The sequence below is a fragment of the Phacochoerus africanus genome, chromosome 10 (genome assembly GCF_016906955.1).
Source record: "Phacochoerus africanus isolate WHEZ1 chromosome 10, ROS_Pafr_v1, whole genome shotgun sequence".
Taxonomy (NCBI): domain Eukaryota; kingdom Metazoa; phylum Chordata; class Mammalia; order Artiodactyla; family Suidae; genus Phacochoerus; species Phacochoerus africanus.
In genome coordinates this window covers 131,461,230-131,478,765 of record NC_062553.1, presented here as the reverse complement: position 1 = coordinate 131,478,765, position 17,536 = coordinate 131,461,230, and the positions used below count along the sequence as shown (strand labels likewise).

At 42.8% G+C, this 17,536-nt stretch overlaps 2 protein-coding genes across 2 annotated transcripts in view; one reads left to right on the top strand and one right to left on the bottom strand.

The window, feature by feature from the left end:
* The window catches only part of DSPP (dentin sialophosphoprotein), a 122,605-nt gene that overhangs the window by 11,461 nt on the left and 93,608 nt on the right, over window positions 1-17,536 (top strand). The gene's annotated exons all lie outside the window — the stretch shown is intronic.
* SPARCL1 (SPARC like 1) overlaps window positions 412-17,536 on the bottom strand; it is a 43,496-nt gene continuing 26,371 nt past the window's right edge. Inside the window, exons 3-11 of the mRNA XM_047797957.1 lie at window positions 15,729-15,905; window positions 14,361-15,341; window positions 12,713-12,785; window positions 11,892-12,010; window positions 11,060-11,180; window positions 9,241-9,377; window positions 6,974-7,122; window positions 5,836-5,984; window positions 412-853 (exon numbers count right to left, since the gene is read on the bottom strand). Of these exons, the coding sequence (XP_047653913.1) occupies window positions 825-853; window positions 5,836-5,984; window positions 6,974-7,122; window positions 9,241-9,377; window positions 11,060-11,180; window positions 11,892-12,010; window positions 12,713-12,785; window positions 14,361-15,341; window positions 15,729-15,905 (1,935 nt within the window). The 3' untranslated portion in view covers window positions 412-824. The remainder of the gene's footprint in view (window positions 854-5,835; window positions 5,985-6,973; window positions 7,123-9,240; window positions 9,378-11,059; window positions 11,181-11,891; window positions 12,011-12,712; window positions 12,786-14,360; window positions 15,342-15,728; window positions 15,906-17,536) is intronic.

Genomic DNA, 17,536 nt, shown 5'->3' with positions numbered 1-17,536 from the left:
TGGACAGGGCTCTCCACTGTCATCTGTACAGTCTCTTTATTTTGACATGAAATATGTAGAGATTTTGCTGGGCCTCCTCTCCCCAGACGCACATGTACACCTGCACAAAAACTAAAATTAGTTGTATCAAGCAGTGCAAAATCATCCATATTTTAAATTGAATTTGATGAAGAGCACTTGAATTCAGTTTTTTTCTGTTTAAACTTACATCGTGACAAAACACTTTCAAGAGCTGAATACTTGTTTCCCAGAGGAACTATCTCCCCCAACCACATTCACACTTTTTTTTTTTTTTTTTAAGCGGTAAAGTCTAGAAAGTGTGATTATAATTTTATGTGAACTATGAACCCTGGGTTGGTCTTTCACATGTAATTGTTTAAGTAAATGACTGCAAACAGGCTTGAATAAACATTTAGATTTTTATAGATTTTATTAGAATATTAAGATATTGAAAACACATCAGCAACAAGGAACATTATTTCACTTTTTTGAAGTGCACATGATATTATGGACAAAATGAATGTTTTTTTTTTTGAGTGTTATAATCTAAGTATTTTGTGAATGGGTGCAGGGAGTGAAGAGTTAAACTGTTCACAGTGTATAATATTTTGCAAATACTGACTTTACTTAATTTAAACGTTTTATTTCCAAAGTTAATGTTAAATGCCTGGTGTACATACTGTTATCAAGCAGTTACTCTCATTGTCTTCTTAGACATGCAAGCATTTTGCTAAATATAAATCTATAAGTATCACGTTGCATATGCTTGAGAAGTGATCAAAACAGGAGGATGCAGAAAAGTTTGAGTTCTTTCAAATCTTAATTCAAAACAGGAGATTTTCATCTATGTCTTCTGTAAAAAACAAAAACAAAACACCCTTTTAGAAAGTAGCCAGAATAGTAATATAAACCAACGATTTAGAACTGGGAGGTCAGAGAAGCCATCGGTAAGGCTGTGAGATGGTGGTTTTCAGTTCTGGTAGGGCATCAACATGGCCCATGACGTTTTAAAAATATGTGTATCCTTGGACCTCACTCCCGGCCTCCTGAATGAGCATCTCCAGCGGTGGCCAATGGCATGCATACATTTAGAAAGCTCTGCAGGTAGTTCGAGAACCACTGGTAGTAGTGGCTGAGGGGAGACCCAGCCAAGAAATGCCAAGTATACCACTCTATAAGGGTTGCCAAAATATAATAGAAATCAATAGAAATATAGTGCCAGTTATATCAAATTTCCAATCAAGGAATTTTAAAAGAACTTGCTGCCACACTTATGGAAGAAGACAGCGTCCTCTGGGGAATATAAGGCCACCCCTTACCAGTGTGGCCCACTGTACTCATTAATTGAACAGATACCTAAAGCAGACTAATTGGAAGCATGCTACCCTGTCTGGAACACCAGGTAATTTTCCTGCTCAATGTAAGTCTTCGTCTTATATTTCTTTTGAGTACTGGCTTCATTTGTCAAATAGGGTACTAGGCTCATTACCTATAAAGGCACTGATATTTGCACTCATTCTATGTCTTCTTTCTGATGTTCTGTTGACTATGAGGCTAATTCTTGGTTTGTGCCTAGGATCTAATCTGACCTTTTCAGAATTCTCCCCCTATGTTCCTCTTTTTTTTTTTTTTTTCTCTCACATCCACAGTCTTTCCTTTTTTACTGGGCCTTTCCCATTCATGTTTAAATACGCGGCATATCCAGTCTTGAGAACAGTGCCTGGCACTATCTAGACCACCAGAATGACTGACTGAGTGAGTGAATGCGTGAGAGCTCAAGCCTCTTTCACCCTGAGAAATTCTTCCCTCAAGTCCGTATTCCTCTCTAGCTCGTCGCTGCCTTCAAACACCCTCAACACCTTCTTTCTCAAGGTCTGGCTTTCATCTCTACCATTCCACCAAAACTGCTCTTACCAAGGCCATCTGGGGTATCCTTACTCCTGCGTCCAAAGGATATTCTTAGTCTTGTATCTTCCTTGGCATCTCAGCAGCATTGAGCTCTGTGCTTTGTTCCTGCTCTTGAAACATCTCCTTAGACATGGCACCATCCTGTTTTCTTTTTCCTTCCAGGAGCTTTTTCATTCTCCTTCCTGAACTCCTTCTTCCATTGTCGAGATGCTGTTTCTTGGTGTTCAACCCAAGACCCTTTTCCATGTAACTCAGCACATTTTCCTCAGGGAATTAATTCTCGTTCCCTGGTATCAATTACTTTTTGTTTGCTTATACTCGCCAAATATGTACTTAAATTCCCAAACTCTGTCTTGAAAAGCACATCCAGATATTCAACTATCAGCTGAACTTTATCACCTAAGTACTTCAAAATTCAATGTGTCACAAATGGAACTGATCATGTCCCCCCAAACCTGCTTCTGTTCTTGTGTTTTCTGTCTCAGTGGAAGGTCCCTCTCTTTACCTGCCTGGCCTGAGCTGGGCACCTAGGCCTTGTACTTCTGTTCCTCTCAGTCTCTGAAGTGTCTGCTGTCTGCCTCCTCACGCTTCCTATCAAACATTGTCTTATTATTTCTGTATGCTATACATCTTGAAGATGTTTATATTCTTGAATATATCTTGAATATGTTGACTGGGGGCGGGGGGCTCACCCACAGCATGCAGAAATTCCCAGGTCAGCGATTGAACCTGTGTCATAGCAGTAACCAGAGCCACAGCAGTGACAATGCTGGATCTTCAACCCACTGAGCCACGAGGGAACCCCTGTTGATATTTTTTAATATATACTTTAATGCTTTTCTTTCCCCTACTATAACCACCCTAACTCAAGTTCATATCACCTCTTGCCTGGATTTACTATAACTGTTCTCTGACTTATCCACAACGTAACCAAAAGAATCTTTCTTAAATATGCAGCAAAGCGGAAACCAATCCGACTAGAAACCATGAGGTTGCAGGTTCCATCCCTGGCCTTGCTCAGTGGGTTAAGGATCTGACATTGCCATGAGCTGTGGTGTAGGTCGCAGATGAGGCTCTGGTCCTGCATTGCTGTGGCTGTGGTGTAGGCCGGCAGCTGTAGCTCCAATTTGACCCCTAGCCTGGGATCCTCCATATGCCATGGGTGCGGCCCTAAGAAACAAACAAACAAACAAACAAAAAAATCTAGTGAAATCACTCCCTTGCTTAAAACACTTTGATGGACCTCCAAGACTCAGAGGATAATATCTTTAACTGGCTAGGTAGGACCTGCATGATGTGACTGGTTTCCCTTTTCATCTCACTTGGAAGGTTTTCCTAAAGATCAGCGTGGCTCTATGTCAATACATTGTGTGTCATAGGCATTAAATAAATGACTCCTTAATTGAATCCCATTTTTACACACAAGGAAAATGAGACTTGCTGAGGATCCGTCCTCACTCACTGGTTAATGGTGGAGCTGGAATATTTTAGCACATCTAGTTTAGAGCAAAGGAAGTTAAAAATTCAGGACAACCCTGGCTAAAATTTATCTTGTCCTGTGGGTTTCTCAGTCCTAAGGGAGTAAAGGGTATACTGACAAAAAGACTTTTTTTTTTTAGTTTTTCCTAGCAGCATCCCAAAGCAGTAACTTGTTTACATGTTCTGACTGCATATTTGATACTGCTTTACTGGCTTACTGTGTGATAATTCTTTCCCTTCTTCAAAATAGCGCAATCATGGCCAAACCACAGTGAACAAACAAGATCATTAGGAGCTTTGCTAGTCGCTGAACTTTAAGCCCTTCCTGCCCCTCCCAGACAACCACCCAGGACAGAGCCCCAGTGAGCCCACATGCTGGGGTTTCAAACTGCCAGAAGTTTCAAAGGGGACAGGAAAGTGTGACTGGTTTCCTTAAATCACCTCTGTTTAAATTTGCCTTTGGGCCACTCCTTTAAAATCACCCACCGTGTATGGGGAGCAGAGATAAATATGTCCTGCCCCAGGTAAGTTCTTCTCTTGATAATGGTTGAGGGCAGGGGCCGGGCAGCTGTTCTTAGGTACATGTTGTCTTTTTAACAGGAATTGGGAAAAACAGTGTTAGCCATTCTTAGGGAGGTATTTGAATTTGTAAGTACTGTGCTTATAGAATAGATGTTGGAAAGGAAATTGGCATTATTTGCACGAGGCTGGGTCTTAATATCCTGTTAATTTCCTATCGATGTTAATGGGGTGTAAAGCTCATGGGCTGCCAGCCTCCACCACGGTCCCCAGTGATCCCCGCCTCCTGTGGTCCCCTTCCTCACTGTGGCAGCGTTAGACTGTGTGACCAAGAGAATATGGCAGAAGTATGTAATTCCGAGATGCGATTCCAAAGGCCAGTACTGCTTCGGTCTTGGATTCTTTCTAAGTCTCTCCCTAATCACTGGCTTGGAGGAAACCAGATGCTATGTTATGAGCAGCCCCGTAGAAAGGACCGCGTGCTGAGGAACTGAAGCCCCCTGCCATAGCCATGTAGGTGAGCTTAGAGCAGATCTAAAGCAGATCCATCCAGGTAAGCTAATCCCAGACTCCTCAGAAACCGAGAGAGATTTTAAGCTTCGAAGCTTTAGGGCAACTTGTTGTGCAGGAATAGCAGCTAATGCGCAGAACTAGGTGCTTACAAACATATTCTTTACTCGTTACAGTTGTGCCTGTCTCACAAAATAATAGTGTAGCAGAAAAGAACCTTTTCTGCTTATCAGTAAATAACTAATCTCCACACTCCACCTCTTTATTTCCAATTTCAAGGCATCATACCCATGTGTAAAGAATATATATATTTGTATTTTCTAGGGCCGCACCCTCGGCATATGGAGCTTCCCACGCTAGGGGTCGAATCGGAGCTGTAGCCGCCGGCCTACGATAGAGCAACAGCAAGGCCAGATCCGAGCCGCGTCTGCGACCTACACCACAGCTCACAGCAATGCTGGATCCTTAACCCACTGAGCGAGGCCAGGGATGGAACCTGCAACCACATGGTTCCTAGTCGGATTTGTTAACCACCGAGCCACGATGGGAACTCCAAGAATATTTTTCAAGTCCACACCAGTTACCTCTTTTGGGGGAAATCCGGACCTCTGATGAACTTGCTTTTCTTTATTTCTTAGCTGCATGTTCACCCTACATGTATGTGTGCCACGAACATATATATCACATTTCTGCTTTAGAGACGTGATGTTCACCGTCGATTTACATTCTGCAAACAGTCGCGATTGCTCTTTTGGGAACATCTTTCAAATCTCAATTATTAAAAACTTGCTTGCACATCACAACTGTAACTTAGAAGTAGAGGAAGACATAACCTAGCAAAACGAATGTCTAAGTTTAAATTCCTCCACTGTGGGAAGGATTTAAATTTCTTTTCTTTCTTTCTTTCTTTCTTTTTTTTTTTGGTCACTGAAGATGCAGGAATAGGTCACTTTTAGATTAAAGAAATAACATCTGGGCACAACTGATGAAAATCTTTAGTGTGTTGGTAATAAATTCTTAGATTCTTCTGGCATCTCCCATTTTTAGAATCAGGCTTGCTGTTCTACTCTTCACATATGATTTTTTAAAGTTTGGCCCAATACTCAGGTTAAGGAAGGGTAGTCTTCTGAGATGGCTTAGCGCTCTGGATTCACATCACTTTTTTAGGGCTTGGCCAACTTCTGAGACCTCAGTGCAGTTCCATCTCTTAAATATGCACCCTCGCTGCCCTTTGAAAACTGAGAATTACGAAGGAAGTCAGAACCTTGCAGTGACAGTGGCTCTGCCTGAGACACTGCCACCTTGTGGTCTCTAGGTTCCAGTTAGAACCCACAGCAGGACCCCTCTATGAGGGCTGCAGGGCTTAGGGCTTATCCAGACAAGAGGACACCCCTCTCCCTAGGCTGATGACGAATTTACCTTCTTTAATTTCAAAGCAGCGGCCCCACTCCTTCAGGGTGATGTGCTTATCCTTGTTGGGGTCACACTCTCCAAAGAAGCGTGTTATGCAGTGTTCCATGGGCACCAGCGATGCTCGCAAAGGAGCGAGCTCAGAGTGGGTCAGGACTCTGCAATGAGATAAATGGCAGCCTGTTAACTGAGTAGCTCATTTAAGAAAAGTTGGCTCTTAGGATCACCAAGGGCATTTTTCTTCCACAAGGTCGCGAGGATGACAAATCTGTAGTACATTCCTGAGAAGCTGCAAATGAAATAAACTGCTTATGGGGGGGAAGGCAGACGCTTTGGGGATGTCAGTTCACACAAGGCTTCCTTCTTCACTAGGAAGCCCTGCGCTCTGGATTTATGAGGGTACACCCAAGCAATCGTGTGTGCACAACCTGGCTCTTCCCACCGGCCGTCCGTACTGCTTCCAGATGTAGGTGTTTGACCCAAGTGGGGCCAATCAGATTATCCTGGGAATTTAGGATCAAGAACGAGAAAAAGTTTGAGTTCCCATTGTGGCTCAGCAGATAACGGACCTGACTAGCATCCATGAGGATGCGGGTTCGATCCCTGACCTTGCTCAGTGAGTTAAGGATCTCTATTACCGTGAGCAGTGGTATAGGTTGCAGGCTCGGCTCAGATCCACGTGGCTGTGGCTGTGGCTGTGGCATAGGCCGGCACCTGCAGCTCTGATTTGACCCCTGGCCTGGGAAAGTTGAAAGAGTCTCTCCAGGCTAAGGAGGGGGGAGGCGAGGGCTGGATCTTAACATGTAAACTTAGGAGCTGGGATGTGGCCATGTTCTGTTATTTTCAAAGCGGCTTTCTGTTAAGACTGCTAACCAGATTTGTTTGGCACTTCTGCGATCTAAAATGGAACTGGGGGTGTTCCCTTGTGGTGCCGTGGGTTAAGGTCCGATGCTGTCACCGTGGGGGTCACTGCTTTGGGACGGGTTGGATCCCTAGCCTGGGATCTTCCGTGTGCCATGCATGTGGCCAAAAAAAAAAAAAAAAAATAGAACTGGGAAATTTCCTGAATCTGTTTAGAATTCTCTTAGTATAGATAGCCCTTATATCGGGGAGGTGCCCCGGTCATGGGAAAATAAAAGGCTTTTACCTGTCCCGCGGATGTTGGTCAAGCTCACTAAACTGCCAGTGCACGGGATACACATACATGTGGTAGTTTTTCTTAAAGTCCCTTAAGAGAAGGTCGATGGAATGGTCCCCAGCCAAGAGTCTCTTTTCATCCAGGTAAATTTTCTTGACCTGCGATCAGGAAGGGAGAACATCATCAGAGAATCAGACAAGTGAAATGGAATTCTCACTCGCTAAACTTCTCGGGGATAGGAACTCAACGTGACAGAGGAAACCCAGTGCAGAACGTCATTGGAGAACCCATTACGCGCCTTCTCATCAACGCTACAGCCTTTCTTCTTTCTTGTTTTTTTCCTTAAGTTGAGAATTATGTTTGTTTTTTATTTTTTTCAGTTGTGCCTGTGGCATATGAAAGTCTCTGGGCCAGAGATCGAACCCACGCTACAGCAGCAACCACAGAGAGAACGCTGAGCCTTTCTTATTACACAGAATAACAGCAGACATTAAAAAAAATAACTGTGGTTTTCAGAAGAAATTTGTCTTTTTTGATCTTTTAACCGAGTAATGTTCACCACATTTCTTCAAACTGTGAGAAGGTTTTAATGGAAAGGGCTGAACTGACCTAGACAAAATCGTTCATTCGTTAGTGAGGTGTCCAGCTCTTCCCCCCTGGTGTACTCTGTTCTTGATCCCCCCCGTATTTCCACCCCATGCCTGCTGAGTCTTGGGTTGGCCCCCTCATTGAAATCTCCTTGTTTGGTATCTCATGCTCTCGAGCCTGTCTGTGACGATGTGTTGTGAGAGAGAGAGGCTAGAAATTATTTAGGGGCAATGCATGTATGTACATATAAAACTCTCAGCTGGTGCCGTTGCCCATTATTTCACTGAGTCATTGGAAGCAATCAGAACAGAACTTCTACCCGTTCCCATGAACACAGCTACCAACATCCCTCCTTGTCACTGTGGGTGAACTTCCTATGCTCCTCATCTAAGTCCAGCCCCTCCCTGGCGCTCAGAAGCTCACCCCTTCTCATCTACTCAAGAATACGCTGTGACAGTTGGGCACCTTTCCTTCTTTGCTGGGTTATTTCCAGAAGCATACAAACATCCTCTACCATCTCCTGATGGTAGATAGGGCTCTTTTTTTTTGGTCTCTTTACAGCCTCACCCTTGGCATATGGAGGTTCCCAGGCTAGGGGTTTAATCGGAACTATAGCCACAGGCACAGCAACATGGCATCAAAGCTGGGTCTGTGACCTACACCACAGCTCACGGCAGTGCCAGATCCTTAACCTATGAGCGAGGCCAGGGATTGAACCTGCATCCTCATGGATACTAGTAAGATTGCTTTCCACTGAGCCACGATGGGAACTGCAAGAGGACACTTGAACTCACATTCCTCTCTCTCTCTGCCACCCCATTTCACTTTTCCCACACCCTTCCTCCTATTTTCTTTTGAAGGCCGTCCACGCAGGATGTTCTCCTGCTCGGCAGAAACAGCTCCTGTCAAGGTCAGCTATGACTGCCACGTGCCAAATCAGGGGCCAACTCTCAGTCCTTAACCTATAAACAGCATTTGACACAATTAATGCACAACCTCCTTTTATTTTTTTCTTTATGGCATGTTTCATCCCACCTGACTTAACTTATATGTGTATTTGCATAAATATTTTCTTGCATATATTTATATATTTGTGTGCATGTCCATATTTGCATAAATATTTATGTTACTGTATATCATCTCTTTGTGTAGGATGTAAGATTACAAAGGCAGAGATTTTTGTTTGGTTCATGGCTGTGTTTCCAACATGTAAATCCATTCCGGGTACTGCGGATATACTCAATAACTCCCTGGTGAATGAGTTTTCTTTGGGCGCTTTTAGGATCAATCTTCTGCACTTTTAAATTTTAATGTATTACTGACATCGTTAGTAGTGGGTTTCCCTTATACCACACATCTCTGTCTGGCCTATGAAAGAAAAAGAGATGTTTTGATTTAAATAATATGTCTGGGCCTGAACATGTAAATGCTGAACGGAGGTTTACTTTACTCCACAGATCTTGGCCTAGGTATGAGTTCAAGAGCCCTTGCTCAGGCCACCGCGTTTTGTGTAGGAATGAGGTTTGTTTCCCAAACCTTGTGGCCTGAACGATGACCACTGCTATATGTTAACCAAGTGTGGTTGCTGATATGCAGTGGAAGGCAGCCCTTGCCCCTGGCCCCAGCCCCTGACACCTTTTCCAGGCCCGTAGACAGATGCCCAGGCAGCTGAGCCATGGTTAACTTACTTTATTTCTCTGCTTCTCATTTAGATATCCAGCATGTTCAGGGTTAGGCTCATAAAGCTGCATGAGGATATTCTTGAGCCAGTCTCTCATCCTTAGAGGAAACTGGGTCACTTCAAAGTCCGTACAAGCAGGAATAGCTGTTCCAAGCAGAAAATAAATTGATCTTGACTTTTGGTTCTTACTCCTGCCCTAAGGATTGTCCTCATAACAGGATGCTTAATGACTTCCAGTGACTGGCAGTTTCCTCGCTGCCCCTCCATCACAGCAGTGGTCCTTAATCCTGGTGACACAGCAGAATTGCCAGGAGTGTTTTAAAAGCATCCCAAAGATGCCAGCTTCTGTTCAAAGAAATTCTGATTTGATTGGAGATGAGAATCCAATCAGGATGTTTTAAAAACCTCCACAGGTAATTCTCATGTGTGGCCAGGGCTGAGAACCACTGCTCCAGAATCAGAGAGTTGGAATTACGAGGTAGAGGTCGCAAGAGCTGTTTCTTAGGGGAAAAGAGAAAAAGGCAGAAGTTAGCTTATACTGTGGTAACAATGTTAAATCTCTGTGGCTTAAAGGAAAAAAAGTTTACTTCTTTTTTTCAGGCTCATTGAGATATAATTGACATACCACACTCTAAGTGTAAGGTGTGCAGCAAAATGACTTGACACACATCTATCGTGTAATGATTGCTGCATTCATCACCTCATAGTTATCCAATTTTTTATTTCCTCGTGGTAAGAACTTTCATGATCTACTTTCTCAGCACCTGTGAAATACAGGAGAGCTCTGCTCATCGCTGTCTCTCGGGGCTCCGGATGGTGGAGACTTCACCCTCTCAACACCATCTCAAGACGAGATGAAGGGTGAAGAGCCACGCACCAGCTCTTATATGCTTCTGCCCAGAACTCACATGATGATTTTTGCTCAGATTTCATTGGACAGAGCGACTCCTATGGCTGCATCTAACATCAAGGGGGCTGAGAAGCTGAATCCTCTCGTGTGTCCAGAAGGAGAGGAGAGGTGAGTGAGCACCGCTAATGTGGAAAATCACTTAGCAACCAGGAGATCCAGACAGAATTGAGAGTAGCCTGGGGAAGCAAGAACCTTTTAAAAAAATTCTGGAACAATAGGTTGTCATTAAAACTTATTGGCAGTTGCTTAACTGGGAAGAGGACAACTAATTTAACAAAACTCCAGTGACTCATCTCAATTATTGAATGGATAGCATAGTGGTTCTGAACCCTGGCTGCACATTAGAATTGTCTAGGTTACTTGAAAAACAAATGAAGAAACAATGCCAAGTTTCCAACTAATTAAGGTTCTAATCCAATTAAATCAGAATCTCCTGTAGTTAAAGTCTGTAGTTAAAATCTTCCCAGTTATTTTAACGTGCAGTTTGGATTCAGAGCTACGTTAGTTTTGGAGTTCCCATTGTGGCGCAGTAGAAATAAATCCGACTAGGAACCACGAGGATGCAGGTTCAATCCATGGCCTCACTCAGTGGGTTAAGGATCCAGCGTTGCCATGAGCTATGGTGTAGGTTGCAGACACAGCTTGGATCCCGAGTTGCTGTGGCTGTGGCTGTGGCTGTGGCTGTGGCTGTGGCTGTGGCTGTGGCTGGCAGCTGCTGCTCCTATTAGACCCCTAGCCTGGGAACCTCCATATGCTGCAGGTTCAGCCCTAAAAAAAAAGCAAAAGAAGAGAAGTATGTTAGTTTCTGTTGTCGTTGTTGTTGTTGTTTGCATGTATGTGAGTATGAATATGTATAATTCAGTTTCACCCCAAACCCTCTCAGCAGTGGTGGTTGGCAGTAGTGATGGACTCTTACATTTGCAGGCTCCAAAGTAATCCAGCTGCAGTTGGTGCCCCTTTTTCGTCCCCTCCAGTCTGCACTTGGTAGCAAAGAGATGACAGGAGCTGGCATAGGTCTGATTGTCAGTGCCACAAACCTAGGAAAGGCAAGCATGGGAAAAAGCTCCACTTTACAAATGTTCAGTGGAAAAACACTCTGCTCATTAAAGGCTGTCTAACAAGCTGCTGTGCCAAAGATGTAGGACTTCCCATGTGGCTCACACTAAAGATGAGGTCAGGTGGATGAGCCTATTAAAATCCCAACTGTCCCATGTAGCACAAGAAAATCAACTAAATTATACCAATGGTGATGACAACTTAGCTCTAGAAAAACTCAAAATAAAAACGGCAGATGTTCCAAGGAGAGAATGAGTTTTAAGATAAATTCTACATCAATGCCATGATTATCTTTTCAGGGCACAGTTGAAATTATTTCATTTCTTGGCATTTGTCTCTATTGACTATTACTTAAATATTAGTGATAACATGGCACTTACTTATTTCATTTTATTAATTTTTTTTTTGTCTTTTTAAGTCCACACTTGCGGCATATGGAAGTTCCTAGGCTAGGGGTCGAATCAGAGCTGTAGCTGCCAGCCTATGCCACAGTCATAGCAACGCCTTAACCCACTGAGCGAGGCCAGGGATGGAACCTGCGTCCTCCCGGATACTAGTGGGGTTCGTTACCATTGAGCCAGGATAGTAACTCCCCTCGCATTTACTTTTTTAAACAAAAGATTGCAATCGCAAATTACTTTCATTCGAATCACTGTTTGATATCCCTTAAAGACCATCTTGTGAAAACTTACTTGGTCAAGGAGTTTTGTAGGAGGACATGTCACTGTGTCTTGGCAAACACAGTGGGGTTTTCCCTGTTGATCAGCCTTGCAGATGTGTCCTCTTTTACACTGGAAGCTCATGCAAGAATCTAATAGAAAAGTTTAGACGGGAATCATGGGAAGAGCCAAGTTGAGTACATAAATTCGTCCAGACAGTTCCATTCTCATGAATAAGAGAAAGCTTGGGAAATATTAGAAGCCTTTTTAATGAATGTGTTCATTTCCAGGTGGGACCCTCTGACCCCAGACTCTTTTACACAATAGGCCGAGGTTCTGTGCAGTTTGGATTGAGGATTTAAAAAGAACAAACGACTCTTGTTGATCTGCCTGCAGGGCCATAGCCTAATGTCTGTAGCGCAGTTCTGTACAAGTTGGTCAAAAGTTAAATAAGCCATGAGAATTTTATTGGCTGAAATGCAAAATTTTGTGGTTGGGGCATGTGAATGAGAATTAGGTCTCAATTAAATATGAGATCTAAAGTCTAAGATATGGATTTGAAAGTAAATAAGGCAGAATTCCTTCTTCCTCTTCTTTGGAGCAAAAGGATTTAGAGGAAAAGAATTCTAACTTTTGCAACCAGACTCCCAGTTTGTAAACACAATTAGCATAGTTGTATATGAAATGTGCACAGGAGAATGTCAACAATTTCTGTGGGAGCATTTCCTTGGAGGAGTGGGGAGAGGAAGAGTTCTGTGCAGTATTCACAAATGCAGGGATGAGGATAGCTCGACCTGGCCCGTTCTGTCTCTTCCCTGATACTGTCGCAGACAGCCTGCTTAGCCCATACTCACCAACACTGTGCACCCTCGTGGTGCCTTCAGTTGAATTGTCATCTTCATTTGGTGAGCCCTCTGCTTTCTTGGCCTTTGTAATAACAAGAGCAGAAGTTGAAGTCTATTTTAGAAGAAAGTCATTACATAATTTATATTTCCACTGTGCGTAGCTTCTCAGATCTTTTCATACCCCCGTCATTTCAGATCTCAGATACCAGCCCCAATCATGGAAACACATGGTAACACTTTGAGAACAGGAGCCATTTTTATCTTTATCAATTGGATTCAGTGCCGTATCTCTGCAATAAAAGTTGCAGCTAACATCAGACGTCAAGTTGAGACCTCCCCTTTAGTTTGGGAAAATAGAAATGCAGTAGTACCACGTGATTCTGTAGTTAACACGTGATCACATCAGTAATCTCTATGAAGCAACTGGGAAAGATGTCTTACCAGGTTTTTAAAATGTAAGAAGACTCCTACTTTTAAAAAATTTTTTATTTATTTTATTTTATTGTTATTATTTTTTTACTTTTTGCCATTTCTAGGGCCGCTCCCGCGGCATATGGAGGTTCCCAGGCCAGGGGTCTAATCGGAGCTGTAGCCAACAGCCTATGCCAGAGCCACAGCAACACAGGATCCAAGCCACGTCCGTGACCTACACCACAGCTCACAGCCACACCAGATCCTTAACCCGCTGAACAAGGCCAGGGACCGAACCCACAACCTCACGGTTCCTAGTCAGATTTGTTAACCATTGAGCCACGACGGGAACTCCAGAAGGCTCCTACTTTAGAGTGGCAGCAGAGTTTTCAGGAATTGAAATTACTGTTCACCTTGCACAGCAAAAGTTAAGAGCTCCTGGTGGGTGGCTGTCAGGGTTTGCATGAAAGCTCCAGTTGATTAAACAACCAAACAACAATATGCTTCTTTCCTTCCACTACCCACTGCTGTTTTCGGATTATCATTTTGGTGTGTGTTTGCTTAATAAAATTGTAGCTAAAGTCTTTGTTCTTTGCTTTTATAGCTAAATCACAAACATTGCTGGATCTCCTATAACATTCAAGGCAATTTGATAAACATTGGTGATTCAACTTGACTATGATCTGGCATCTGCTCTTAAGGCATGAGAGCAGCAGTTGTCATGTCTCCCATCCCTCATGTCTGTCAGAATTTACCATTCCAGGTGGTGCCAGGGACTTTCGGCTGCCAGTTCTGCATGTGCCTGGAAAACCATGACGGTCTATCTGGCCTACTCACAGGACAGACTGGTAGTGCTAGGGAATGAACTCCTCTCCTCATAATTCTCAGCTTGTGTAAAAGCCACAGCTCCCTCACCTTCCAATAATTTAGAGGAATGTGCTTTACATGCCTTTAACAATGTACCCTTGATTAGCTTCCTTTCCTTCCCTGTGTCACTTCTCCACTCCTTTTTGTTCCCTGAACTTCCCAAACAAACTGCACTAAAATCCGGGACCTACTTCTAGGGCACCTCAAATAAATCAGGCATTTTCAGCCTGATGATGGAGATGCAGAGAAAAATAAATACTTATAATATATTTCAGTAATGTAGTAATAAACAGAAGAGATGGCAAGAGCACAGAGAAAGGTCATGGCTATTTTTTAATTAACCACCTTATCGGAGAAGCATCATTGCAAATCATCTCACCCCTTGGTTTTCTGCAGCTTCGCTGGTATCTACATTCTCACTCTCATGTGCTTTTTCTCTTTGCTCCTCATATTTGATGTGGTAGTAACTGGATGGAGCTCTTTCACGCTCCAGAAAAGCCTCACTTGGGTTGAAGGAGGCCTCACTTGCGTTGTGTTCATCATCACCATCGCCGTCACCATCGGCCCCGTGATTTCTGGGCATGATGTTATCATCATCAGTAGGCGCCACCAGCAAAGGCTTAGAAAGGGTCTTTTCATCCATCTCCTCATGGTTGCTGATAACTTCAAGGCCAGGCTTTCCTTCTGGGCTCTGCCATTCTCTTTCTTGATTGGGCTTAGTGATTTTTGAGGCAGTTTCCTCTTCCGTTTCTGCATTGGCATTTTCCTCTTCTCGTCCTTGATTACCCTGCTCAAATTCATCTTTCTGCATTGTGCTTGCTTGAGTTGGCTGGTAAGACTCTTCCAAGATGTCATCTGATCGGGTACTGTCTTCTTCCTGCTTGCTGTTAGACTGCTCCTGGAGCACTTCTCTCTCCTCTTCTTGGTTGTCATTGAGGGTATCGACTTCATGTGGCTCTTTTTCCCCTTCCTCTTTTCCAGTTGGAATATCTGGATCCTGCTCTTGGTTTCCTTGGTCACGTAGATCTGGGCTATGTTTACTGCTCCTGTTCAACTGAGGATGTGAGTCTTGGTTTTCCTCTGCTTTTGTGATACTTTCTCGTTGGTTAGAATCTACAATGGAACTGTCATCATGACCAAGGGAATCAATGTTCTCTGGGAATTTTTCCTTTTGAGGTTCAGTCATATCTTCTTTTAGGTCCAATGTACCTTCAGTTGGCATATACTCGGAGTTCTCAATTAAGTCTCTTTCACTTTTCTCTTGCTCCTGTGATCCCAGGTTTTGGCTGTAACTCTGGTCCTGGTCTGCTGACTCTTCATGGTCTTCCTCCTTTGACTTTAGTACTGAAGATTTTTCAGCCTGAAAAGGAAAGAGTTTATTCTTGAAACAAGTGATAATGTCGTGTCTACCTCATATTTACAGTGCATCAGCCAATGTTGACTATTCGTTATTCTTTGTCTTCACATAATGTCTGTAAACTTACCTATGATATTCTTGACACCCAATAGCTGCAAGTTTAACCTGAATTTGAATTTTGTGAAATAAAACAATGATGTAGCACTTCAACCCAAGGAGTAAAACCCATCAATTCTCATAATTCTTTTAGCGATTGGAGGCGGTCGATGTGATCACCATCCTAAGAAAATTAACCTTAGAGTCAGCAAGATAGTCTCTTTGACCATATGCTTTAAAATTAAGACCTCTGGAGACTTAACAATTATGTGAGTACAACTGTGTTACTCTTACCTTATGATGGGGATGCTCTTCTAGGGACACTGCTGGTTCCTTTTCATTTTCTGCATCTTCAACCCTTCCAGTGGGGGTTGCAGTCTGCTCCGCTGTTACCAACGTTTCAGCCTGCTGGAAGGAACTTAAGGAAGCAGCAGTTGGGTTGGAATGACCAGATGGGAACCTGGCTTGTGTCTGAAAAAAATGAAAAACTCATTTGTGCTATTCATATCTAGATGCTACTATTTAAAATTTCTACTTACTCTTTTCTTATCATTATTAGGGTAATATGCTTCATTCATAACATCAGTTGAAAGGTATTTTCTAGAATTTTTAAAGATAGAAGCAAGCAAATATTTGGGATATAATCTTAAGTGAAAACAAAATCCTAACCATGATTAAGAAAAAGTTATAGGCAGAGACTGGGGAAAATAGGGCAAAAATTATTTGAGTAATAGTAACCTTTGATTTTTGGAATTGCTTTCTGTGTTTTTCAAACTTTACTGAGTATTCATTCTTTATAATTTTGAAAAATGTTGTTTAGCATAAAGTTGAAGTTAACCATAAGCTACGGCACTGTACATTTTCTTAAGTTTTAAATACTCACTGACCATTAGCCCAACAAGTTATAAGCCTTTTCTTCAATGTTGGTGTACTTTTCTAACGCTGTCAGTCTTATATCCATCAAGAAGTCATATAGTAAAATAATTGAATCTAGAACTAGTGCAAAAACTGTGTGAAACAGGACACCAGGTCTAGTAGGGGAAAAACAGCTATGGAGTATTATTTCCACTAGAGGAATGGCTCTATCTCTGTCAAGATTGGGGACGTAGATGCAGAGCTGGACAGTGATGCATGATGGAGAAGCTGAACAACTGGACTTAAGAGATACGAGACCCCCTTTCAAGTCTTGATTTTGCTACTTATTCTCTGTTGGTGGTTTTACAAATTGTTCATCTCTACTCTCCTCTCTCAAGATGGAGTGAGCAGAAATATCATGATGAGGCTATTGAAAACATTTTGCGAATTTTAAGAGGTGATCCAAGTGAAAAACACAACTAGTAATAATATCAAACAGCAGTAATAAGATGAACAATCTGATATCTTAAGGAGGTATTCATCACAAATCTTTATGAGAGAGATACTATGGACACTCAGGTGTTAGACAGGTCCCGGTCTAAGTATAAAATTCAGATTCTATTTGGATTGACACTCTGCTCCATTAGCGGGTCTTGTAGTGCTGTCTGTATAATATAAAGAACGGCATGGAGTACGGATTTATTTTAGATGTGTTTTTTTCTCTTGCTTCTTATTAGCTTTTCAACTAAAAGGAATAAAATAATATTTGAAAAAATTTCCAAAGAAGCCTTTTTTTTTTTTGCTTTTTAGGGCCACACCTGTGGCATATGGAAGTTCCCACCAGGCTAGGGGTTGAATTGGAGCTGTGGATACTGGCCTACGCCACAGCCCCTGCAGGGCCAGATACGAGATGCGTCTGCAACTGCAGCCCATGGCAATGCCAGATCCTTAACCCACTGAGTGAGGCCAGAGATAGAACCCACATCCTCATGGATACTAGTCAGATTCGTTTCCACTGAGCCAGGACGGGAACTCCCCAAAGAAGCCATTTTTAAGAGGAATGTGGAGAAAGAATGGTGACCAGTTTGGCAAGTTGCCGTCCGGGGCCTGAGGGAGAACAATTGTGGAGGAGATTTTCTGCTTATTCGTGGAGACTGCTCTCGGTGCCTTTTTTCCTCCACTCCCCTCAGCAAAAAGCTGGAGGAAATGCACAGGAACCACGGCAGCTTATTCTTCAGAAAATTTCA